Raw genomic sequence first — 27221 nt, forward strand, 5'->3', positions numbered from 1 at the left:
CAAGATTATCACAATCAGTTTGTGTGTGCGTGTGTGAGTGTGTGCGTGTGCGTGTGTGTTCTCTCTCTGGATAGGAACCACTTGGTCCTAAATATCAGCATGACATTAATATGAAGATCAAGGTCACAATAAGCTCTTCAGACATGAGCCCAGATGTCTGAAGGGCTTAAAAAATGCTTGTTGCAATTGTCAGAGGTAGTTAATTGTAATTATGGCTTGAGTACAATTGCGCACACAGTTTCTGAATATGGAAATAACCTCATAGTTTCAGTGGATTTATAGTTGTACACATTGTGTCAGAAGGGGACACCTTTGGAACTAAGAGCGCTGGATGGATGATCTCAAGTGCATATCAGTAAACAGATATGCTGATTTGTACATGACGTCAGGATGAAAAGTAGAACATCATCTGCTAATCTGTACGTGGCTTCCTGCTTCAGTCATTCATTCATTCTTCTTTTTTTGCCACTTATGCAGGTTGTGGTGGCAGCTCACTATCCTGAGGTGTTCCCATATGGAGATACCGTGATGGCGTATTGATGATACCACCAAATGATGTCACATGACGTTTAATGATTAAAATAAAATTGCATTTTCTGCAATAGCTTCCAAACAAAGAAAGTTATATAATGACCTCTAGATCATGTGAATCAGCAAACACATTGTCATTTGCTGATTTGTACGTGACATCATGACGACGTTAATATATGCTACCATGTGACAATATACAATTGAAAAACCCACATTTTTCTCAGGAACCCTGAAACTAGAAGAGCTAGAACGATGAGATTGAGTGCATATAGTAAATCAGGAAATAGACTATCATATTCTAATAAATATGTGATGCCACAAGGATGTCATCAAATGACATCATCATGGTTTGTGAGGGGAAGATGGCTAATTCTCTGAATAACTGTTCTGATATCTATTACATGGGTGCAAAACCATCTATAAAATAATCAGTCTGAGGTGAATCAGTGTGTTCTGTTCCACTGTTACATTTTTCATTACAACAAATCAAATGGTCATGGTACACTTGAGTGTGCAGATAAATTCTATTCACTATGAGGACCGGCTACTTGATTTAGGATTAGGATCAAGTCTATGACCAGTGGAAGCGCTTGGGAACATCAGGAGCAGTATTCCTCTTAAAAGAGCCTTGAGGGCTGCAGTGCTGACGAGTAGGAGGTGACGAACTTCAATAACACCAGAGTTGTAGATGAGTCAGTCTGACTAAACACCTGGATGCCCTGATGAGTCAGACTCAACTCACTACCGGCGCATGTACACCTTACCGCTAATGAACACTTGTTTCAGTGGTATTACACTGTAAAAAGTCCTGAGGTGAAAGGGAGCTTTTACAGTTTCTCCATAAATTTCTCATTGTCTTCACTGTTTTTAATCACGTATGCAGAGCAGCGTGATGACGGTGTCAGCAGTGACAGCAGGCGGCAGCGGAACGGAGGAGAAACTCTCAAACCCACCAACAGGACAGCCGTCAGGTTGATGACCTCAGTGTCAGGATCTACACACGAGAGTAACTTACGCCTTCCCAAACGGTTGTCAGAGGTCAATCAGGAGCTCCTTGCTTCAGGAGCTGTGATTTTGCCAGGTAGGGGTTGAGTCATTCAGACAACTAATAATATAACCTGCCCCCCCGCCCACAAACACACACACACACACACACACGCACACACACGCTAGCTTCACCAGGTGTGTGTAAGACATGATTTGTTTATTTTGAGGTCTGCACTCTATTTTGCCCTTCAAGTTTAACAAGTAGACGATAATTCTGTTGTTTGGGTAAAGTTGTGTTACTGGCATCATGACAACCCTTTAATGATACACTCTAAAAACATGATGCTGACACCGTAAATATATTGTGTTGACACAAATACAGTGACATATACGGATATGATTATTATGATGCTGATTTGCAAAAACGACATTTTTTCAGAATTCTTAGGTGCTTAAAACTTGGCTGGACAGTTTGCAATTCAAGTGTTACTTTTATTTATTTATTGTTTTTTTACACCAGAGCCATTTGGATCGTGCCACAGATACAGTATGCATGCTAATGACTGTCCTGTGTGTTCATGATTTGTTTGTTTTTTTGATACTGTGGTTTGTGATTTTTCTGTGGAAAAGATAGAAATTCAAAAATGTACAGGGGCATTTTTAAAAGTCCACATCTTACTTTCTTATTCTGGCTGTATGGTCATATTGAAGTTCTAACTCTTGTTTAAAGACTCTCAGCATTCGTGTGTTGGGTGACAGCAGATGTGTGTGAGTATTAAGTGTAAACCCCCTGTTTCCAGGAAACCGAGATCGCAGTGGGAGGGCGGTGTTACAGGTGTGCACCAGGGCTCAGGTGTGGGCAGATGAGAGTTGTACAGTCAATGACCTCATCTGTTTATTGGGCTACTACTACTCCACACTGCGGTGAGTTTTTTTCTTCCTTCTATCAATAAAAATGTAACTTTCACACCTGCCACTGCACGAGGTGAACACAACTACTATCATGATCCAGAGTTTATTGAAACCTTTTTCTTAAATGTCAACAAAGCAAATGCTCATTGAAACACTAACACTCATTGGAGCCAAGGAACAGCAACCCATTAGATCCAAGATTATCGGTCACGCTGTCAAACTGGGTCATGTTAAATTTTGTCGGCACTCAGATTTGAAACACATTTTTTATTTGCCATTGTAGGCTTACAAGTTTTTTACTTGGTAACTCTGAGACCAACATTAAATAGAAAATAAGATAAAAACAAATAGATAAATAATCAAGATCAACATGATACGATAGTGTCTATCTGTCAGTATAAATAAAGGCACTCGGATGACACAGGTTAGCAGTATGAAAGTATCGCACAAGAAATTACATAAAAACAAAGTGGAGTGTCCTTGCCTCCTTTAAGTATCTCGGGGTCTTGTTCACGAGCGAGGGACGGATAGAGCGTGAGATCGACAGACGGATCGGTGCAGCGTCTGCAGTGATGCGGTCGCTGTATCGGACCGTCGTGGTTAAGAGAGAGCTGAGTACTGGGCAAAGCTCTCGATTTACCGATTGATCTATGTTCCGACCCTCACCTATGGTCATGAGATTTGGCTCATGACCGAAAGAACGAGATCGCGAGTACAAGCGGCCGAGATGAGTTTCCCCCGCAGAGTGGCTGGGTGCTCCCTTATCAATCAATCAATCAATCAACTTTTTTTTTATATAGCGCGAAATCACAACAAACAGTTGCCCCAAGGCGCTTTATATTGTAAGGCAAGGCCATACAATAATTATGAAAAACCCCAACGGTCAAAACGACCCCCTGTGAGCAAGCACTTGGCTACAGTGGGAAGGAAAAACTCCCTTTTAACAGGAAGAAACCTCCAGCAGAACCAGGCTCAGGGAGGGGCAGTCTTCTGCTGAGACTGGTTGGGGCTGAGGGAAAGAACCAGGAAAAAGACATGCTGTGGAAGGGGGCAGAGATCGATCACTAATGATTAAATGCGGAGTGATGCATACAGAGCAAAAAGAGAAAGAAACAGTGCATCATGGGAACCCCCCCACAGTCTACGTCTAAAGCAGCATAACCAAGGGATAGTCCAGGGTCACCTGATCCAGCCCTAACTATAAGCCTTAGCGAAAAGGAAAGTTTTAAGCCTAATCTTAAAAGTAGAGAGGGTATCTGTCTCCCTGATCTGAATTGGGAGCTGGTTCCACAGGAGAGGAGCCTGAAAGCTGAAGGCTCTGCCTCCCATTCTACTCTTACAAACCCTAGGAACTACAAGTAAGCCTGCAGTCTGAGAGAGAAGCGCTCTATTGGGGTAATATGGTACTACGAGGTCCCTAAGATAAGATGGGACCTGATTATTCAAAACCTTATAAGTAAGAAGAAGAATTTTAAATTCTATTCTAGAATTAACAGGAAGCCAATGAAGAGAGGCCAACACGGGTGAGATATGCTCTCTCCTGCTAGTCCCCGTCAGTACTCTAGCTGCAGCATTTTGAATTAACTGAAGGCTTTTTAGGGAACTTTTAGGACAACCTGATAATAATGAATTACAATAGTCCAGCCTAGAGGAAATAAATGCATGAATTAGTTTTTCAGCATCACTCTGAGACAAGACCTTTCTGATTTTAGAGATATTGCGTAAATGCAAAAAGGCAGTCCTACATATTTGTTTAATATGCGCTTTGAATGACATATCCTGATCAAAAATGACTCCAAGATTTCTCACAGTATTACTAGAGGTCAGGGAAATGCCATCCAGAGTAAAGATCTGGTTAGAGACCATGCTTCTAAGATTTGTGGGGCCAAGTACAATAACTTCAGTTTTATCTGAGTTTAAAAGCAGGAAATTAGAGGTCATCCATGTCTTTATGTCTGTAAGACAATCCTGCAGTTTAGCTAATTGGTGTGTGTCCTCTGGTTTCATGGATAGATAAAGCTGGGTATCATCTGCGTAACAATGAAAATTTAAGCAATACCGTCTAATAATACTGCCTAAGGGAAGCATGTATAAAGTGAATAAAATTGGTCCTAGCACAGAACCTTGTGGAACTCCATAATTAACTTTAGTCCATGAAGAAGATTCCCCATTTACATGAACAAACTGTAATCTATTAGACAAATATGATTCAAACCACCGCAGCGCAGTGCCCCTAATACCTATGACATGCTCTAATCTCTGTAATAAAATTGTATGGTCAACAGTATCAAAAGCAGCACTGAGGTCCAACAGAACAAGCACAGAGATAAGTCCACTGTCCGAAGCCATAAGAAGATCATTTGTAACCTTCACTAATGCTGTTTCTGTACTATGATGAATTCTAAAACCTGACTGAACCTCTTCAAATAGACCATTCCTCTGCAGGTGATCAGTTAGCTGTTTTACAACTACCCTCTCAAGAATCTTTGAGAGAAAAGGAAGGTTGGAGATTGGCCTATAATTAGCTAAGATAGCTGGGTCAAGTGATGGCTTTTTAAGTAATGGTTTAATTACTGCCACCTTAAAAGCCTGTGGTACATAGCCAACTAACAAAGATAAGTTGATCATATTTAAGATTGAAGCATTAAATAATGGTAGGACTTCCTTGAGCAGCCTGGCAGGAATGGGGTCTAATAGACATGTTGATGGTTTGGATGAAGTAACTAATGAAAATAACTCAGACAGAACAATCGGAGAGAAAGAGTCTAACCAAATACCGGCATCACTGAAAGCAGCCAAAGATAACGATACATCTTTGGGATGATTATGAGTAATTTTTTCTCTAATAGTCAAAATTTTGTTAGCAAAGAAAGTCATGAAGTCATTACTAGTTAAAGTTAATGGAATACTCAGCTCAATAGAGCTCTGACTCTTTGTCAGCCTGGCTACAGTGCTGAAAAGAAACCTGGGGTTGTTCTTATTTTCTTCAATTAGTGATGAGTAGAAAGATGTCCTAGCTTTACGGAGGGCTTTTTTATAGAGCAACAAACTCTTTTTCCAGGCTAAGTGAAGATCTTCTAAATTAGTGAGACGCCATTTCCTCTCCAACTTACGGGTTATCTGCTTTAAGCTACGAGTTTGTGAGTTATACCACGGAGTCAGACACTTCTGATTTAAAGCTCTCTTTTCAGAGGAGCTACAGCATCCAAAGTTGTCTTCAATGAGGATGTAAAACTATTGACGAGATACTCTAACTCCCTTACAGAGTTTAGGTAGCTACTCTGCTCTGTGTTGGTATATGACATTAGAGAACATAAAGAAGGAATCATATCCTTAAACCTAGTTACAGCGCTTTCTGAAAGACTTCTAGTGTAATGAAACTTATTCCCCACTGCAGGGTAGTCCATCAGGGTAAATGTAAATGTTATTAAAAAATGATCAGACAGAAGGGAGTTTTCAGGGAATACTGTTAAGTCTTCTATTTCCATACCATAAGTCAAAACAAGATCTAAGATATGATTAAAGTGGTGGGTGGACTCATTTACTTTTTGAGCAAAGCCAATAGAGTCTAATAATAGATTAAATGCAATGTTGAGGCTGTCATTCTCAGCATCTGTGTGGATGTTAAAATCGCCCACTATAAGTATCTTATCTGAGCTAAGCACTAAGTCAGACAGAAGGTCTGAAAATTCACAGAGAAACTCACAGTAACGACCAGGTGGACGATAGATAATAACAAATAAAACTGGTTTTTGGGACTTCCAATTTGGATGGAAAAGACTAAGAGACAAGCTTTCAAATGAATTAAAGCTCTGTCTAGGTTTTTGATTAATTAATAAGCTGGAATGGAAGATTGCTGCTAATCCTCCGCCCCGGCCCGTACTACGAGCATTCTGACAGTTAGTGTGACTCGGGGGTGTTGACTCATTTAAACTAACATATTCATCCTGCTGTAACCAGGTTTCTGTTAGGCAGAATAAATCTATACGTTGATCAATTATTATATCATTTACCAACAGGGACTTAGAAGAGAGAGACCTAATGTTTAATAGACCACATTTAACTGTTTTAGTCTGTGGTGCAGTTGAAGGTGCTATATTATTTTTTCTTTTTGAATTTTTTTGCTTAAATAGATTTTTGCTGGTTATTGGTGGTCTGGGAGCAGGCACCGTCTCTACGGGGATGGGGTAATGAGGGGATGGCAGGGGGAGAGAAGCTGCAGAGAGGTGTATAAGACCACAGCTCTGCCTCCTGGTCCCAACGCTAGACAGTCACAGTTTAGAGGATCCAAGAAAATTGGCCAGATTTCTAGAAATGAGAGCTGCTCCATCTAAAGTGGGATGGATGCCGTCTCTCCTAACAAGACCAGGTTTTCCCCAGAAGCTTTGCCAATTATCTATGAAGCCCACCTCATTTTTTGGACACCACTCAGACAGCCAGCAATTCAGGGAGAACATGCGGCTAAACATGTCACTCCCGGTCTGATTGGGGAGGGGCCCAGAGAAGACAACAGAGTCCGACATTGTTTTTGCAAAGTTACACACCGATTTAATGTTCATTTTAGTGACCTCCGATTGGCGTAACCGAGTGTCATTACTGCCGACGTGAATTACAATCTTACCAAATTTACGCTTAGCCTTAGCCAGCAATTTCAAATTTCCTTCAATGTCGCCTGCTCTGGCCCCCGGAAGACAATTGACAATGGTTGCTGGTGTCGCTAACTTCACATTTCTCAAAACAGAGTTGCCAATAACCAGAGTTTGATCCTCGGCGAGTGTATCGTCGAGTGGGGAAAAACGACAATACAGGGTGAGGAGAGATAGGGTGAGGAGCTCGGTCACTCGGGAGGAGCTCGGAGTCAAGCCGCTGCTCCTCCACGTCGAAAGGAGCAAGCTGAGGTGGCTCGGGCATCTTTTCTGGATTCCCCCTGGATGCCTTGCTGGTGAGGTGTTCCGGGCATGTCCCATTGGGAGGAAGCCCTGGGGAAAACCTAGGACACGCTGGAGGGACTACGTCTCTTGGCTGACTTGGGAACACCTCGGGGTTTCCCCGGAGGAACTGGGGGAGGTGTGTGTGGATCGGGAGGTCTGGACGGCTTTGCTTGAGCTGTTGCCCCGTGACCCGACTCCGGATAAAGCGGAAGAAAATGGATGGATGGATAGATGGATAGATGGATAGATCTTCAGTAGTCAGGTCTCAACAGAGTGGTGGTGATATGTGTGTGTGTGTGGGAGTGACAGAAGCATGGCTGTTTCTCAGTCTTTTGTAGTTTGGATGTTGATAGACAGTTGGGCTCATAAGTATTTGAACAGTGACACAATTTGAAGTTTTGCCTCTGTACCTGCCATAATGGAATTTAAATGAAACAATCAAGATGTGACTCATGGGGGGGATGGAATTAAAGCCACTTTAATACACATTCATAACTTATACCTGCCTCCTCCAATTAAGGATCACTGGGAGGAGGAGGCTGGAGTCTATCCCAGCAGTTATAGGGCAAGAGGCAGGGTCCACCCTAGACAGAACGCAAGGCCATATATATAGACAAACCTTTTAATACACAGTCCCTGCATTTTCAGAGCACATATGGAATTGTACAATTGACTGGCAAGTATTTTCATGATGAGGTGTGGCCTGTTCTGTCATTATTTCAATTATTAATAAGATTAAATGCCAGGAATTGATTTTAAGTTTTCATTTTTCATTTGCACTCCAAATATAAGGTCTGAAGAGGTGTCGAAGCACAGGAATGTTGTTTTATTGTTTTTCCCTTTCTCTCTCTCTGTCTCTCTCTCTCTGTCCGTCTCTTATAACAGTTAACATTTCCACAAAGTTTCATTCGTTTTTGAGTGATTCTAACAAACAGACTCACAATGAAACTTTTGTTAAGAATATAATATACCTGTTCTTCAAGGCTGTTCAAAGTCACAACTAAATGTTCTTTCAAATTTATTTTTAAACGATTGGCTTAAAACTGTCTTTAAACTTAATTGTAATGTCATGAACCATTCTCAGACGGTTTGTACGGGTTTTAGGAGAGAGAGACGCGGTCACGGTCTGACTGTGGTAATCGACAGCAGGAGGCAGCAGCCTGTTCCGGCTCTTTTATCGTCTCTGTCTGAACTGCAGGTGAGCCCGCAGTGGAAAATATGTAATTACCTTCCAACATGCCCAACAAGTGATGAGGCCCTGCTGTGCTGTAAAGTTATTGTTTTTTTATTTTCATGCCTAGACTTACTCCTTACACACTTTCTAGTGTTCCACCTCTCGTCCTCTGACATAGTTTGGGTTTTAATGAACTCTAACTTTGTTGTACCTCCAGTTCAAAGATTTTTTTTTATTATTTTTATTTTTGAGCAGTGGTGTCCTCCAGGCTCTAGTGTAGAAGCTTGTGCTCACTTGTCTGTTTTTAACCACATGCTTGACGAGGTTGGACACAGCTGTCTTAAGTTGTTGACAGACGAAAAGACAATAATTCTGGGAGTCACAACATATGCAGTATAGTTGTTTTTGATATATTTACCAGTTGATTGGAAAACGAATCTGCCTTCACTGTCATTTTGTATTTTTAGCCTGTCATAAAAATGGTGTGTATATGTTTTTCTCAGGCATCAGTACCAAATGCACTTTACACAGTTCTTTACCTGGTGGACAAGGAGGCAGGAGCCAAACCTGAACAAGACTTCAATGTCCAGGTAAAATTGTGTTTTTTAAAATGTTGAATAGTCACATCACTTGTTAAATGTACTAGCGTGTTTCCGGTGAGGATCCACAGGCTCTAGATTGGGTAGTGTTTGTAAAATAGGTAGCTGACATTTGTCAAGGGTGGTAATAAATTAAATAAAGTTTCTATAAAGAGTTGGAATGGTGTGAGTCCAAGATGTTTTAGGCCCTTAGACCTCAACAGTTTTTAGAAGAAGAACTCAACCCTTTTATTTATATATAGAGTCAAGACTCAAAACCTATTTTTATTCTCTTTCTTATGGATAGTTTTTATTTTTATTTGTTTTATTCTTTTACTTCTGTTTTTATTTATGTATTTGAATTTTTTTTATTCATTTTTAATTATTTATTCAATTTTATGTTGACTTGTTTTATGTAAGGCACCTTGAGACAGCTTTTGCTGTGATTTGGCGCATTATAAGCTAATTCAATTAAATTTAATTAAATTAAATTATTTCCTGTTAAGTCCTATCAACTTTCCATTTTTGCAGCCTTCATCCTTGACCCAAAATACATAAACATACCAAACAGCAAATGTCAGCTCTCCCTGGTTTGTCCGTGATTGAAGCCATACACACGCATGCATACATGCATCCACGCACACAGAGGCTACTTGGCTATTATAATATAGATACTGGTGTATTACATCTGCAAGTTATGCAGATGTAATAAGCAGGAGTTTGCCTGTGTTGTGTCTGTGTCAGTGGAACTGTGAGAGGTCTGAACAAGCATCTGAACTCTGGTGTGGACTAAATCTTCGCACGCCAGTTTGTCATGATTTTAAACCTTCCAAGACGCATATCCCTGACAGAGAGAGAAGGGATTTACAGGAAGACATTTTCACTGGTTTGTAGGCAAGTCACATCCTAAAAATATAAAATAAACTGTAGGAACTAAGCCAGCCTATGCTAGCGATGTATGCATCTCAGTTTAACAAGTTTCAGAAATTCCTGCTGTGACATAAACCCTGAAACATACACACAGAATCTCTGACCAGTGAGGGGACAGTGTGGTCTTTATTTACAAGTTTTGGTACACTTAGAAAAATGGCTGTGTGAAAGCAAACCAAACCAGTGAAAAGGTGTGAAAGCGGCGTTCATGCTTTGGTGCAGGACAGCACACTGAGGTGTTTGTTGTTTCCTCACAGTTTGAAGCACTGACATCTCTGAAGTCGCTGCTGAAACACATCGACCAAACTCAACTCACAGGAGACCTGGACGGTTCTTTCCATTATGACCACAACCACTGGATCCACTTCAGACAGGTGGGCGTGATGGAGGTGATCAGCGTGTGTCAAACATCAGCTGGGCTTATAAAGTGCTTGACAGACTTCTGCTCGAATGCGAGAAAATTTGTCTTAAATTTGTGACTTTGCTGAATGCTAAAATAAATGTAATTAAAAAATACAGACGCTCCAGTTTTGTGAGAAAAAATGAGAACATAATAAACGTATCTTTAGGATGGGCACGAAGCATGATGTGACCTGTTGACATTTTGCTGACTTTGAGCACCGTGCCATGGTACATCTTGTTTTGGGCCCAGGATATGCTGCAACACTATTTGAAATGTTCAAATATTTACTACTATCTTGACATGTGTCATGTTCTGACAATGTATTGGTGCGTTTTGGCTGTTTTGTGACTGCGTCTTCATGAATCATGCGTATTATGTAACACGTGAGACAAAAAAGTGCACAAGGTGTGGCCTGTCATACTGGCACTGTAATACATTTGTCATGTTTCATATTGGCGCTGTGATTCTCGCTTATGTTTTCTCAAGTCTGGGTGAGGTTGTGGTGGTATCTAGCAACACTGCTGTGATACAGAAATGACATCACGGCAGTGTCACTACATGGTGGGTGTGGCACTTGGGCAATTTTTGAGCTAAATAGCCATGAACGGTCAAAAACTGTAAGGCGTATATGATAATTCATGAATGTTTAAACCCCACTTAATTAAGAACTTAACCTGGCAGAATCACAAACATAATTGTGTTAGGGGTTAATTTTTAACTTCTTTTTCTAGACCAGACCATTTACCACCATTTTTTTTCAGGAAGCGGCATTTTTGAGTAGAAGTTGGTATCCACTCTTTTTTGATGGAATAAACTCTCCTGAATCTTGGAAAAATGGATACCAACCTCAAATTTAAAAATTTTCATTAGAAAAACATACTTAGAAATGAATCCCTAAATAGGCAAAATTTCATAGTATTTCAGTGTTTCAGCCCTTTGCTAATGATGTTGTCCAGCATGTGCAATGTGTGATCTCATATTGCTGTCTCAGTTTTGAATATTGCTTAATAATGTTTCCACATAAGTTTATCGCATTTAAGAAAAGCAAAAGCAGCAGGACATGCTCGATGTTTGAATGACACAACATAAAATGTGTTCTCTCAGCACCAAACATGCATGTTATTATTACGTGGATGTTGGATATTTATCTTCTTATTTTGGTCTAATTTGTCTTTTGATCTAATGTTCATTCATGTTTTGGTCAGGATTTAAAAACATAACCTGGACATCAGAATATATGCACCATTTGTTAGTTTGTTAATCATAAGCAGTATTCCGCGATCACTGTTAAATCATTAAATTACAAACATCAGTTATAACTTCTTAATGAAATGGCATAGAACATGTAGAAGTGACAAATTAAGATGTTCATTGTGTTTACTCAGCATTTTAAGAGTAATATGATTTTTGTCATGATGTTATTCATATGAATGTTGAACACTTTACTTAAAATTTGTCATTTATCTACTGTGTATGTTCCTTGTCCATTTAGAAGCTAAAAATAAAAATGTTAGCTTGGTATCCTATTTTTACATAAACTGGACCAAAAACAAAACTGATATACTTCTACTCAAAAATGTCTATTAATTTTTTATAAAGCCACTTTTCCTGAATTCTGGCAGACCTTTTCACTATATTTTATGAAAACATTATGTTTTTTATTAATCCTGCAAAGTAATCCAGACACCCTATAATTCTTTGTGTGGGCGTAGCAAAGTTTTACATTCAAAATATGGTCATTTTTCAGTACATGAAAGCGATCATTACTTTCCCCTTATCTCTCACAGAAAATTGAACCCTTTGCCAGCAGTTGTAGTGCAGCTATCTCATCACTTCAGGAGTCTATCTGCACCCTGAGTAACAGCAGGAACCTGAAGACCTCTAAGGTTGGAGCCAGTCTCTCCGTCTGATTTATGCCTCCTTCTGCACAAAACAGATCAATGCTGATCATCTTCTTTCCACATATCCTAACTAAACTCCTAACTGGAGTAAACTGTTCAGGAATTTGTGTTGTGGTTAACTTTTACTTCTATCTTCTACTATTGAAGTAAGCAACCTCCCTGAGATGATATTTTGAATAGAATTTAACATTTAAAGCAGAAGCTCACCTTTAAACTGCATTAATTAGGATGGTTTTTATTTCAGGAGGTGTATGAAATGATGGAACAGCAGAGGCACCTCATGAATTGTGTTCTAGATGACAGTCATCTAAACAGATTGCGTCTGGAAGGGGGTACCGTGCTGGCACGCATCAGGAAGGAAGAGACGTGCGAGAACAAGAACTACAGGTACTGCAGCAGTGGATGCTCGTGGTGAGTGGTACAAAGGATGATTCAGTAAAATTAACTTTCAATTAGCTGTATTTTATGTATTCAGGGATGCCCTCGACATGTTGACTGCATTGTACAACCAAGTTGATGAGGAGGTCCATAAACTCGTGATTCTGTCCAATAAATCTCAAAAAGACTTGGAGAGTCTGCTGGAGGTCTTCAGCTTTGAGGAGCAAATACAACAGGTGAACTCAAACTGTATTTCCATTTTAAAGGTATAGTCCCCTTTGATTTTGCACAAAATTGTCAAATTTTACTTTATGTTAAAATCTATTAATTGTACCGTACCTTTACTTATGTGGTGTAGCACAAAATTACAAATAATTTTATTGCCAGTATGGACAATCCCATAGCAATGTAGTGAGTTCACAGAAGGAAACCTTGCAGATGGCATGAAGGAAGATGTACATATGCGCATGTGCAAGGTTTGAAGTTTACTTTACACCGCATTTAAAACACTAACAGTGTCCACACTGACTCGTGTTTAGCAAACCAGGTAAAAACGTTTCACTGTAACTTGTATTAGTGTTGACAACTGACATTGTAGACCTGTGTGAGTGTTGTCTTACCTGTCCAGCAAATATCCGGTAAAACCTTTGTGTAAAATATAGTATATCTAAATTTCTTCTTGAGTTCTTCCGAACTTGATCTCTGATTAACTATGTTTACTAGTTGTGTCCATCACTTTAGTTCTGCTTCAGTTTTATGCAAGGGAAGATTTACTGCATTTCTTTGGCAAACACTGACACCCCCGCCCAGCCCAATAATCTGTGACATTGCCACAGAAAGTGTGTCACATGTTGTTCATGTATTTCAATCCCCATGTGTCAGAATCATAAATTGTTTTCAGACAAGGTAAACTTTGACCGTAATGGCCATATAGGATTGTAATTCCTGTATGTTCGTGTTGTGAATTGTTTTGAAATTTGTGTCGGTAGCATGGCCCAAGCAGAGGGTCACCCCTTTGAGTCTGGTCTGCTTGAGGTTTCTTCCTCAGAGGGAGTTTTTCCTTACCACTGTTGCTGTGGGGGTTGGTACGGTTAGACCTTACTTGTGTAAAGCACCTTGAGGCGACCTTGTTGTGATTTGGCGCTGTAAATGAAAATAAATTGAAAAATTGAAATTAATTATTTGAATACAAGAAATGCCAAACAAAATCCTTTTTATAATTTCTGTGTTTAAAAAAACAATCAAAAGGGATGACACCTTGTAGATTCTGCAGTTGTTTTTTCCAAGTGGGATACTTACATAATACAAATCCTGCTTTGTTTTCAGATCAAACTATGGTTCGGTGTAGAGGGAGAAAAGCAGCTCACACCTTTGGAATCTTTGACTTTGTCTTCTGATAAAATAAAGGAGATGAAAGAGAGCTTGGACCAGTTTATGGAGGAGTCAGTGGTAAATGTGAATTTGTGGTGTTGTACATTATACATCACTTTTAAACACATTTCTGTTGGATCTCATTTTGGATTTTGAAATTGCTTTGTATGTGTTGTCCTGACAGCAGCAGCAGCGGCACGGCCTGCAGCTGGTCAAAGAGGCTCCAGAATCCCTCCCCAGCTCTGTCTTCCTGGACTTCAAACAGCATTTGGGTTCCACTTTAAGCAGAATGGAGAGACGAAAGTCGCAATTAGACATTCTAACCAATCTGTATGAATTTTATGACTCAGTAAGTATGAAACACATTTGCTTGCATTTGGTCAAAAATGGCTTGTGGTTATTAAACTTTTTCTAAGTCAAGATTAATGCTCATATTTCAATGAATGTTCTGTAATTAGGCTCATAGTTGGAGTCACTGACTGTGGTCTCCCACAATTAGCAGGGTCTGTTTGTCGGGTGGGTACTGTTCTTTGATTTGATTATTTTTGCCTGTAAAAATTGTACCTTACAGAGATATATACAGGATGTTCAGCAATGACTTCAACTTGCTTAGGTTGCTGGTGTGTAGTTGTTCCAACAGCTTTGGAACAACTTATTTGTCTTTTATAAATGCAAACATGTTTAGATTAACCATTGCATGAAAGTTGTACATTTTTTACTTCTTTCTACATCCTTCATAGATGTTTACTATCTATTAACCAGCCTGGCGTTGGTTTTGACACAGAAGAGATTCTGGTTGAATACTTGGTTGTTAATTATTTTAGTACTCCAAAGTTGTCACCAATCTAAAGTTACCGATTGATGGAAATTGGAAAATTATTTTTAATTCTTAAAGATTAACAGTGTAATTTAAAAAAAAACAGCCTGTACATGGTGGTCATTGCAATAGTGTGTAGCAGCCATTGAGGGCAGAGAAGGTGCAGGTTTATCTTGCTACCAATCACCTCAACAGGTGATTTTGCATTGATAAGGGCCCAGTATTGCAGGATGAAAATAAGTGGCAGAGCATATCCTGCATATGTTCAAAATACGATCAGCCACAGTTTTATGACATGTGCACGACAGTCCTGCCACAGTCATGTAATTTCCTGAAAAAGGAAGACAGTCTTACAGAGTTGTGCCACATACACACAACTGTCTTAAAAGGTTTTCCCACCATCATGTGTATGTTGTGCCATGGTGTCTTTACGACCATTGCAAAACAATCATATACGTGAGTGCAACTTCACTTTTTGCCAAAACTTCAGTGACCATATTCTTAAGTGGGCTGTTGGTGACTCTTCCAAATCACAAACGTCGTATCTCTGGGTGATTGGGCCTTAAAACCACCTGCTGAGGTGCTGGGTTGCATGAAACTGTGTTTGCCCTTCGTGAAACACTATTGCCAACCCCTACTTCAGTGTAACCTTGTAGAAACGGGGTGTACCAGGGCTCTCACCCAATGACTGCTGGGATATCCTCCAGCCCCCTCATGACCCTTCACTGGAATAAGCGGGTTGTTTTGATAGATGGATGGCTGTATCACAACAGATGAATTTTAATATGATTATGTTATTGCATTTGTCCGTACTTCTCATGCTGAATGTCAAATGTGTAGGTCAATCACTGGATGGGGCATTGCCAGGACTACTTATGCCAGTTGGGCCTGGAGGACACTGGTGTCGGCCTTTCACCCGCTGTGATACAGGTACTCCAGGGTTATTGCACTGAGGCCTCCAAGTTCTCCATGGACAACTTCAGCACCCTCAATGACATGGTGCTGTCCCTGGACAGTCCTCAGCAGCTGCAGCAGTGGAACACGCTGTGGCACAAATGTCAGCAAACAAAGCAGCAGCTGGAAGAGACTTTGTCCAAAGCTGCGATAGCATCTCCTAAATCTGCAACAGTTATAATGGATATGTCGGCATCTTTAAAAGAAAACAAATGTGACACAACAGAAGCACATGGAGTTAATGGATGCACACATTTGCCTGATGTGCCCATGTACTCTGCCAAGGCACCATTGACTTATGAGGACTCAAAGCCCCATTCTGCTAATTCATGCTCCTCTTCCTCTCATTTTCCTTTTCCTCCGGAGCGTGACAGCATAGGGAGGAAGAGTCCATCCCTCTTTGACGACACAGATAGCGACTGCACCGTCGACTCGACCATATCCTGTCACTCAGAGCCTATCTACTCCACTGCCACTCGTGTCCGCAAACAGCCACTGAAGAAGATCATGAAGAAGACCATGAGCTATGAGCTGTCCCCACGGGATGGCAGCCACTCAGATGCCAGTCACATTCATGGTTATACTGGCGTGTACATAAAGGGTCTAGAGGTGGCCAGTAACGTTTCCATGGAGAATAAGCTGCACAGACCAAGTGTGATGACCACCCCATTCGGACACAGCCGCAGCTTGTCTGCACCCTTCAGGATCCATAACAGACACAGCGACGGAGACTGCAAGAAACAGAGCAGGTGAGGACATGAATCCACGATACACAACTTAGTTTTGAGATGTGAACGTAAATGTATGAAATATCAACACTGTTTGGCATGGACAAGGGAGGACAACCATTTCACAGTATTAATTAACGGGTTTGGCAGTATTTTATGTGTTCTGTTTTTCTATTAAAAGTTGTTGGAGCTTAAAACACGTAATAACAAGGTCAAAGTAGACTCAGGTTTAATTTGAGGGTATTTACGAGGTCTGTTAGAAAAGTATCCGACCTTATTATTTTTTTAAAAAACCATATCAATCAATCAATCAATCAATTTTTTTTTTATATAGCGCCAAATCACAACAAACAGTTGCCCCAAGGCGCTTTATATTGTAAGGCAAGGCCATACAATAATGATGTAAAACCCCAACGGTCAAAACGACCCCCTGTGAGCAAGCACTTGGCTACAGTGGGAAGGAAAAACTCCCTTTTAACAGGAAGAAACCTCCAGCAGAACCAGGCTCAGGGAGGGGCAGTCTTCTGCTGGGACTGGTTGGGGCTGAGGGAGAGAACCAGGAAAAAGATATGCTGTGGAGGGGAGCAGAGATCGATCACTAATGATTAAATGCAGAGTGGTGCATACAGAGCAAAAAGAGAAAGAAACAGTGCATCATGGGAACCCCCCAGCAGTCTACGTCTATAGCAGCATAACTAAGGGATGGTTCAGGGTCACCTGATCCAGCCCTAACTATAAGCTTTAGCAAAAAGGAAAGTTTTAAGCCTAATCTTAAAAGTAGAGAGGGTGTCTGTCTCCCTGATCTAAATTGGGAGCTGGTTCCACAGGAGAGGAGCCTGAAAGCTGAAGGCTCTGCCTCCCATTCTACTCTTACAAACCCTAGGAACTACAAGTAAGCCTGCAGTCTGAGAGCGAAGCGCTCTATTGGGGTGATATGGTACTACGAGGTCCCTAAGATAAGATGGGACCTGATTATTCAAAACCTTATAAGTAAGAAGAAGAATTTTAAATTCTATTCTAGAATTAACAGGAAGCCAATGAAGAGAGGCCAATATGGGTGAGATATGCTCTCTCCTTCTAGTCCCCGTCAGCACTCTAGCTGCAGCATTTTGAATTAACTGAAGGCTTTTTAGGGAACTTTTAGGACAACCTGATAATAATGAATTACAATAGTCCAGCCTAGAGGAAATAAATGCATGAATTAGTTTTTCAGCATCACTCTGAGACAAGACCTTTCTGATTTTAGAGATATTGCGTAAATGCAAAAAAGCAGTCCTACATATTTGTTTAATATGCGCTTTGAATGACATATCCTGATCAAAAATGACTCCAAGATTTCTCACAGTATTACTAGAGGTCAGGGTAATGCCATCCAGAGTAAGGATCTGGTTAGACACCATGTTTCTAAGATTTGTGGGGCCAAGTACAATAACTTCAGTTTTATCTGAGTTTAAAAGCAGGAAATTAGAGGTCATCCATGTCTTTATGTCTGTAAGACAATCCTGCAGTTTAGCTAATTGGTGTGTGTCCTCTGGCTTCATGGATAGATAAAGCTGGGTATCATCTGCGTAACAATGAAAATTTAAGCAATACCGTCTAATAATACTGCCTAAGGGAAGCATATATAAAGTGAATAAAATTGGTCCTAGCACAGAACCTTGTGGAACTCCATAATTAACTTTAGTCTGTGAAGAAGATTCCCCATTTACATGAACAAATTGTAATCTATTAGACAAATATGATTCAAACCACCGCAGCGCAGTGCCTTTAATACCTATGGCATGCTCTAATCTCTGTAATAAAATTTTATGGTCAACAGTATCAAAAGCAGCACTGAGGTTTAACAGAACAAGCACAGAGATGAGTCCACTGTCCGAGGCCATAAGAAGATCATTTGTAACCTTCACTAATGCTGTTTCTGTACTATGATGAATTCTAAAACCTGACTGAAACTCTTCAAATAGACCATTCCTCTGCAGAGGAATGGTCTGCACCATATGGCTTTGAATCACGTGTGATTGCGTCAGACAAGCTTGAACCCTCGTGCGCAAGTTTTTTCATGCCTGTCGGTTGCGTCATGAGTGAGGTGTGGTCCACCCCTCTCGTCTATTTTTATTGCGAATAAATGTCTGAATGATTTGGATCTTTGCTGCATCAATTTTTTTCCAGAAACTGTGAGAGACCTCCAGGTGGACACCGTTCAAAAAATTAATATGGCTTTCAGGGCCGATTTTATGGGGATTAAACAGATTACGAAGTGTTACTGCCGCTTTAAGGACTGCCCACAACTCGTGAGAGCGCGGCGCGCTCCCAGCCCCCATCGACAGGCTGACACCCTGCTGGAACAACCAGATCATTTCCAACGTGAAAGCTTTGTTGATCCGGGACCTCCTCTGACTTTCACAAAAAGGCAGAAGATGTGGACATCAGCACTTTTTCGGCACATTCCACCGTTACAGGAGTTTTTTCATGAAAAAAGAAGCGGAGGGACGCACCACGGAGCCGTTCATTACGCGTCACAAAACCACCTCCGTGTTGGTCTCACAGGACAGCTTTCAGGTGGATTTCAGACGGATTCCGGTTGCTTTCCAGTCGTGTGAATATCCGATTGTGATTGTGCATGAGCTGGACATGCCCAAACATGTCCTGGAAGGCTTCATCACGGCGTTTCTTTGCGCCATGCAGCTCCGCCGCGACGCGCGGTGGAGCGGCTTCTCTTTCCATGACAAAAACTCCTGTAACAGTGAAATGTGCCGTTCATTTTTAAACTGGACGCTGTCTTGATCCGGTATGTCATCTGACTAGCACAGGAATTGTGAAAAGACGTGGACATCAGGACTTTTTCGGCACATTAAGACAGACGTGCGGAGGAGGTAAGGTCGGATACTTTTCTAATAGACCTCGTACATACAAATCAAGTTACGGAGAGAGAGCGATAGAATGTAAATCACTTCCAGGCCTTATGGCTTTTTGGACTGGTGCGTATCTTTAAAGTCTATGATTCCATGTTGATGAGATGCAAGTACATTATAGGTTTTACTCCCCAGTCAAGGCCAGTACCCATTTGCACCTCAGTGGACCAGGACAACATAGTTGAAGTGTCTTATTTAAGGACACAAAATCAGATACACAGTGTATATAAGTCACAACACTTTCTGTATGTAGTCGCCAATTTTCAAAGCCTCAAAAATAATTTGACAAATTATACATTTTTAGCACTTTTAACATGACAAAGCAGGTAGGTCATTGGGGTAAGAGTTGGGCTACCAATATGTAGGCTATGTTGGGAAAGTGTAGTGACACGGACCCACAACAGGGGGCGTAAATGAACGGACAATGGATGAGCCAAAAAGATAACAATTTAATGTTGTGAATGTGCACAACGAAATACAGACAATCACAGATTTTGAATTCAGTCAATATATATAAAGGTGACGTGTGGGCAGGCTTGAGGATAGAAGACGTCTGTCCAGAGAAGAGCCAGGCCCCACACGATTTCCACTGCCAACGGATCTGAAGCGCACTGGAGCCACCAAGTCCTGAGTCCCCAGGTGGCCACCGTCTCCAGCTGTCAGACCTGGTACTGCTGGCAGGAGGCAGAAACAGTTAATGGTGGGTGTGTGTGTACACACCCAGTACAACAGTCAGCAACAGTCTCTCCTTTCTCTGGTGGGAAAAACACCTCCACCTCCGAAACAACACAGTTTATGCAGAGTCTGATTCACTACTTATCGGAGTTCGGAGTGAGGAGTGAAAGGCATCACTCCTCCACCATCCGCGAACCCAGCCTCCAGGTTCAAGTAGCGAGAATCAGGACACCTGCAAACAGTTCAGAAGAGAATCACGTGCGTTGGGCACCAAACCTGGCTGAGAGTATTACCTGAAGGTAAGACGATATCTCGGCAGCGAGGTGGAGTTGCTGCCCGGCTTTTGTGGAGATGGTGGTGATGAGCTGGAGATGATGAGTGACAGCTGTCACTCTCGGTTGCTCCTGCGAGGCGGTTGCGCCCCCTCATGCCTGAAGCCCGCACTTCAGGCAGGGCGCCCTCTGGTGGTGGGCCAGCAGTACCTCCTCTTCAGTGGCCCACACAACAGGCTACTTCTTCTTCAGGTTATTTAACCATAACAGAACATTTCCCTGTTCTACTCTGAAAGTCTTGCCGTGCTTTTGTGGCTTCTTCTTGGTCATTATCCATTTACACTGTGAATAAGGGTTAAAACTTTAAAAACATCAGCATTAATCCTGCTGTTTTTTGTTAGCGGTCACATCACCAATGAACATGATGACATCCACTTCTTCACAATACTTTCCTCCCATCTATGTTTGTTGATGTTTGTCTAGTCTGTCCATAGGATGTTCTTCCAAAACTGCACAGATTTTTTTCTATAAGATGTAAACAGTCTTTATTGTCTCCCAACCGCCTGAGGGAGTCAAAAACACCGTCCATCCATCTGAACATTTACTTCTGCATTTCTAATGCCATTGGGCCAAAACTGACCAAGCTTGGCACACGGGTGCAGTGGGGAGGAACCATCACCATCGTAAAAGCAATGTGATTTGCATATTAATTAGGGCACAGGGTCAGTAAGTGCAAAATTATATTTTGGCTCATGGAGACTGTGCTACTTGAGCTTGTGGTTGTCCCCACAAATTATGTGGTAGAGAGCCACATTGGGATGTTGCTCAGACTTGATGCCAGATGCCCTTCCTGACACAGTTAAGTTTCTACATGCAGAACCACATGCACAGCTACTGGTTTTAATTCATCATGTCCTGCTCTGCTTACCTTCTGAGAGCTGAGGGAACCAAGTTTGCACACAGTGACATGACTGACGCACTGTTGCCTGAGCATTTGACACAACCTACAAGTGCCTCCAAGGCACCTGCTTGATAGATGTCATGACTGTATAAGTTATCCTGCTCGGACGCAGTACTAAACAGTATTCCTGTTTAGTGAGCCTTCTTCACCAGGGAAAGAATTATTCTCTCATTTTTCACGTTGTCCGTATTCATATGAGCATGTTAGTGTTCCTGACTTCATCGGTGCTTCAGGGACAATGACAGACTAGATATTGACTTGTTAGTCAGGTGCTTGGGTCCTGGATGGCAAACACCCAGACAGATAACCGGCCCATCCCCAGCGTTTTAATTTAGCTCTCTGCATGGCGCAGTCAGGTGAAACGTGGGCTTCCCACTAGACTTTTCCAGTTCCCAGGTCCCTCAATTCTGGTTAACTTGCTAGCTAAATCTTGCTCAGAGAACCGTGAAACATGGTCAGAATGCTGTGTCTGATGCAGTTGACCTCACAATACAAGTGATACTCCTCATGTGAGTCTTTCCATAGAAGTAGAGGGACTGGAATGCCAACTCAAGATCTCATTCTATTGAGTTCTGTTTGTGAGCTTGCGACCCCGAAATTTCAGCCACTCGGCTGCGAGAGTTGGGGTAATTCACTTCCGGTCGTCTGCCAGCAGTAACACCAGATGTGCTTTTAAAGCACAGTTTCTGCATGTTTTCTTGCGTTTTCTGCCGTGGCTTTAGCAAGTTATCCCCTCGAAGTATGTTCAAAGTGTAGCTTGAATGTTCTTGTTGATTTTAAATCGTATTCAGGACAAAACTTGATAATACTATTGATAAGAGCCTGCAGACTGTCACCAACTGTGGCGGAAAATCCCAGTCAATAATTATTAATTATTTATAAAACGTGTATAAAAATACAATAAAAGCACACACCATTCATCATTTAAAAAAGCATCATAGTGAAACTCAAATATAACCATATAGTCATCAAACATGTCAATCAATAAAAATCAAACACCATAAAATAATCACAGTACTCCTTTGAAGTGATCACACTTGGAGCATTTACCACATGATGAAGCAGGCTGTTCCACAAAGTTACCACTAAATATAAAATATTTTCTTGAGTCATATCTGCATATTTGTACCTCAAAATGTGACCTTGACCTCTCAGACATAAATAAACTAAATAACTTTGTCTTTTAAAACTGGCCTTGTTGCTAATCGACTGCAAGATCTACATTTTATATAAGATATATTTTAGCTGAATAGTTCCCGACATGTGGGATACGTGGGTTATATCTTGATCTTTCAACCTAAACGGTTCTTTGCAATCCATCGAAGCAATAACAGTGCGGCACTGACGAAGCGTTTTTATTCTGAGAGCAGCGTGACTCTGAGCTATAATTGGGGCAGCTACAAAATGTAAGGCTCGGTAAAATATTCAGAATAATTGATCAAACCTTTGACCTTATTTTGTGATGTTTGATACTGTTGAGTCCCAGCAGAATATTGGAGTTTATAATTCCTGTGAACGAAGCGCGGGCTGCACAGCAAAAGACTGGAAGTGAACCTCAGCCCCGAGATCAGGAGTTGGCGTTCCGTCTCTCTACTTCTATGGTCTTTCTAAGTCGGTCTTTGTTTGACACAAAGTCATTCCAGCTGTACCTAAGCATCCTCTGAAGAGACCTACTACCAAAGACATCCAGTTATCAATATGTCACTGTATAAATCTCACAACCATAAAGTACAACAGGAATCAGTAGGACCTGAAAGAGTTAGACCTTTGTTCTCCTGCTACTCTCTCCAGCAATCTCAGTACTCCATAAGCTCTTCCCAGGAGCCTCTCTATCTCAAAGGCCAAGTACCCAGACACGTGAACTGCAACAGATACAATATTAAACCCTTTGATCATCTTAAAGTAAATAATAAGGGACTGAAACTTCACCCCTTATTATGAAGCAGCCCATCAGCTAAACAATGTTGGACCCTTAAAAATACATTATAAATTACCAAAGTCTTTGCAATGTCCACCATTTATTTTAAAAAAGAGACTTGGTTCAGCCTGGTTAGCATCCTGTGTGCAAAACTGTGGTAAATTTCAAGTATTGGAAGCATTTTAAAATGAGCACATTATTTTGTAATGATTGTTTTAGAAAGTTTTTTATCTTGTTTACTGTGTACATGTCATGTGTCAAATATATAATCAGAATTGTCAAGGACATATTAATGTAGTATATTAATACAACCATCATGTTAGGTAACTTGAATTTATGCCGTTTTTGTCCACCAGTAAAATCCAACACATCATGGATGAGATGATTGCTACAGAGAGGGAGTATGTGCGGTCTCTTAGCTACATTATTGAGCACTATTTCCCAGAGATGGAGCGCCTGGACTTGCCGCAGGACCTGCGAGGAAAGCGCAGTATCATTTTTGGGAATGTGGAGAAACTATGGGATTTCCATAGTCAGTACTTCCTGAAAGAGCTGGAGTCATGTGCCCACTCGCCACTGTCTATCAGCAGCTGTTTTCTCAGACACGTGAGTCCAGAAAGTCTCCAGTGTTACCCGAGGCTGCATGCTGACAATCTAAAAACAGCACTCAAGCCAAAATAACTTCAGTCACTGTAATGATGTGTTGACCTCAAGTTACTGACTTCTCAAAACAATCTTCTCTATTCAGTGCAGTGTTGTGGTTTCACTCTCCTGCTGTACTATTATAGTTTGTAATGTACTATATATTTGTCTTCAGCTGTCAGTATCCTCATAAACACAAGTGGTGGATAAAACAACACAATAATACTGTACTCATGTGATCCCGATTACTGAATAGTTTGCAGTGCTTAATGTATACTGCTGAAATGTCAGGTCCACGGGTATTTGGACAATGACAATTTTTACTCTTTGCGTCAGTAAAGTTGGGTATTGTAATTGGTCCTGTGTGTGTGTGTGTGTGTGTGTGTGTGTGTGTGTGTGTGTGTGTGTGTGTGTGTGTGTGTGTGTGTGTGTGTGTGTGTGTGTGTGTGTGTGTGTGTGTGTGTGTGTGTCACACTGTGAACCAGAAAACTAAAAAATTGCGAAATAGATTTTCATCAAACTTAGTGGAAATATTACTTGGGCAGATAGTTCGAGATGATTAACATTTAGAGATAATTTGGCAAAGGTCAAGGCTAACAAAAAATATGGTGCAATAAACATGTTCTGCTATATATCTCTGCACCCAATGGGGCTAAAGAGATGAGATGATGTTTATATTGATCAGAAAGATATTTGTGATTGACTGGTATCAGTGGTGTCATGATGTCACAAGGACATCACTCTCTGATGCCTGTCGTTGTCATTTTGCTTCTGTACGCCACCACAACATACAGTGCACCCGGAACGTATTCACAGCACTTCACTTTTTCCACAATTTGTTATGTTACAGCCTTATTCCAAAATGAATGAAATTAATTTTTTTCCTCAAGATTTTACACACAATAACCCATAATGACAATATGCAAAAGGTTGTTTTGTTTTTTTTTTAGATTTTTTGCAAATTTATTAACAATAAAAAAAACTCAGAAATCACGTGTACATAAGTATTCACAGCCTTTGCCATAAAACTCAAAATTGAGCTCAGGTGCATCAAGACAGGTGTGCCAAACTTGTGTCATCACATTCAAGAAGATTTGAGACTATACGATATATATATTAAGTTTTATTTAATTTTTTATTTATTTTATTTTAGTATTATTAAGTTTAAGTTTATTATTAATTAAGGTGCTTCAACTAAGTATTGAGCAAAGGGTGTGAATACTTATGTACGTGTGATTATTTTTTTAGTCTTTTATTTTGAATGAATTTGCAAAAATAAAAACAACTTTTTTATGTTGTCATAATGGGGTGTTGTGAGTAGAATTTTGAGGAAAAAATGAATTTACTCCATTTAGGAATAAGGTTGTAACATGGCAAAATGTGGAAAAAGTGAAGCACTGTGAATATTTCCAGATGCACTGTATCTCCTGGTCTAAGACTATGCAGAAAAAAAGTGTCTTGTGGAAACGCACAAACAGATAGCGTGCCCATGAATCAGACCCAGGTCTACATATTGGTGCAGGCTGTAAAATTGATTATTTATATTGACCGTTATTCTTGTATTTCATTTGTCTGATTTTTCATGGCCTCTGAAAATGAATGAGTATGTACACTGTGACCTTTGTAGTATGTCGTCAGTGTTGTAACTTGTTATTCGTGTGTGCAGGAGGATCAGTTTGGAATGTATGCTCTGTACAGCAAGAATAAGCCCCAGTCCGAAGCCTTGCTCAGCAGCCACGGAAACGAATTCTTTAAGGTATGCCTGTAAACGACTGTGCTTACATTCTTCCAAAAGTAGCAGGGCCCAAGATCAAATAATTGAGGTGTTGTTATATTTGGCAGAAATGACTGCCCTTTGAAGGACCTGCTGTTTGAACCCGTGCAAAAAGAATCCAAATGGTATCCAGGTATATATGAGTCATATCAACGTGAGTGATCGCAATTATATCAATCAATCAATTTCAATCTATTTTATTTATATTGCGCCAAATCACAACAAACAGTTGCCCCAAGGCGCTTTATATTGTAAGGCAAGGCCATACAATAATTACGTAAAAACCCCAACGGTCAAAACGACCCCCTGTGAGCAAGCACTTGGCGACAGTGGGAAGGAAAAACTCCCTTTTAACAGGAAGACACCTCCAGCAGAACCAGGCTCAGGGAGGGGCAGTCTTCTGCTGGGACTGGTTGGGGCTGAGGGAGAGAACCAGGAAAAAGACATGCTGTGGAGGGGAGCAGAGATCAATCACTAATGATTAAATGCAGAGTGGTGCATACAGAGCAAAAACAGAAAGAAACACTCAGTGCATCATGGGAACCCCCCAGCAGTCTAAGTCTATAGCAGCATAACTAAGGGATGGTTCAGGGTCACCTGATCCAGCCCTAACTATAAGCTTCAGCAAAAAGGAAAGTTTTAACCCTAATCTTAAAAGTAGAGAGGGTGTCTGTCTCCCTGATCTGAATTGGGAGCTGGTTCCACAGGAGAGGAGCCTGAAAGCTGAAGGCTCTGCCTCCCATTCTACTCTTACAAACCCTAGGAACTACAAGTAAGCCTGCAGTCTGAGAGCGAAGCGCTCTATTGGGGTGATATGGTACTATGAGGTCCCTAAGATAAGATGGGACCTGATTATTCAAAACCTTATAAGTAAGAAGAAGAATTTTAAATTCTATTCTAGAATTAACAGGAAGCCAAAGAAGAGAGGCCAATATGGGTGAGATATGCTCTCTCCATCTAGTCCACGTTAGTACTCTAGCTGCAGCATTTTGAATTAACTGAAGGCTTTTCAGGGAACTTTTAGGACAACCTGATAATAATGAATTACAATAGTCCAGCCTAGAGGAAATAAATGCATGAATTAGTTTTTCAGCATCACTCTGAGACAAGACCTTTCTGATTTTAGAGATATTGCGTAAATGCAAAAAAGCAGTCCTACATATTTGTTTAATATGCGCTTTGAATGACATATCCTGATCAAAAATGACTCCAAGATTTCTCACAGTATTACTAGAGGTCAGGGTAATGCCATCCAGAGTAAGGATCTGGTTAGACACCATGTTTCTAAGATTTGTGGGGCCAAGTACAATAACTTCAGTTTTATCTGACTTTAAAAGCAGGAAATTAGAGGTCATCCATGTCTTTATGTCTGTAAGACAATCCTGCAGTTTAGCTAATTGGTGTGTGTCCTCTGGCTTCATGGATAGATAAAGCTGGGTATCATCTGCGTAACAATGAAAATGTAAGCAATG

General features: G+C 40.8%; 1 protein-coding gene across 3 annotated transcripts in view; it reads left to right on the plus strand.

Moving 5' to 3' along the window:
- The window catches only part of zgc:158766 (uncharacterized protein LOC100009641 homolog), a 97612-nt gene that overhangs the window by 24196 nt on the left and 46195 nt on the right, over positions 1 to 27221 (plus strand). For all 3 annotated transcript variants that reach the window (XM_034174966.1, XM_034174967.1, XM_034174968.1), the window contains exons 4-16: positions 1415 to 1612; positions 2319 to 2442; positions 8466 to 8559; positions 9039 to 9125; positions 10301 to 10417; positions 12234 to 12332; positions 12592 to 12734; positions 12823 to 12961; positions 14052 to 14174; positions 14281 to 14445; positions 15754 to 16616; positions 23690 to 23939; positions 25642 to 25731. In XM_034174966.1, coding sequence (XP_034030857.1) covers positions 1415 to 1612; positions 2319 to 2442; positions 8466 to 8559; positions 9039 to 9125; positions 10301 to 10417; positions 12234 to 12332; positions 12592 to 12734; positions 12823 to 12961; positions 14052 to 14174; positions 14281 to 14445; positions 15754 to 16616; positions 23690 to 23939; positions 25642 to 25731 — 2492 coding nt within the window. The remainder of the gene's footprint in view (positions 1 to 1414; positions 1613 to 2318; positions 2443 to 8465; positions 8560 to 9038; positions 9126 to 10300; positions 10418 to 12233; positions 12333 to 12591; positions 12735 to 12822; positions 12962 to 14051; positions 14175 to 14280; positions 14446 to 15753; positions 16617 to 23689; positions 23940 to 25641; positions 25732 to 27221) is intronic.

The sequence above is a fragment of the Thalassophryne amazonica genome, chromosome 7 (assembly GCF_902500255.1).
Source record: "Thalassophryne amazonica chromosome 7, fThaAma1.1, whole genome shotgun sequence".
In the NCBI taxonomy this organism is placed as follows: domain Eukaryota; kingdom Metazoa; phylum Chordata; class Actinopteri; order Batrachoidiformes; family Batrachoididae; genus Thalassophryne; species Thalassophryne amazonica.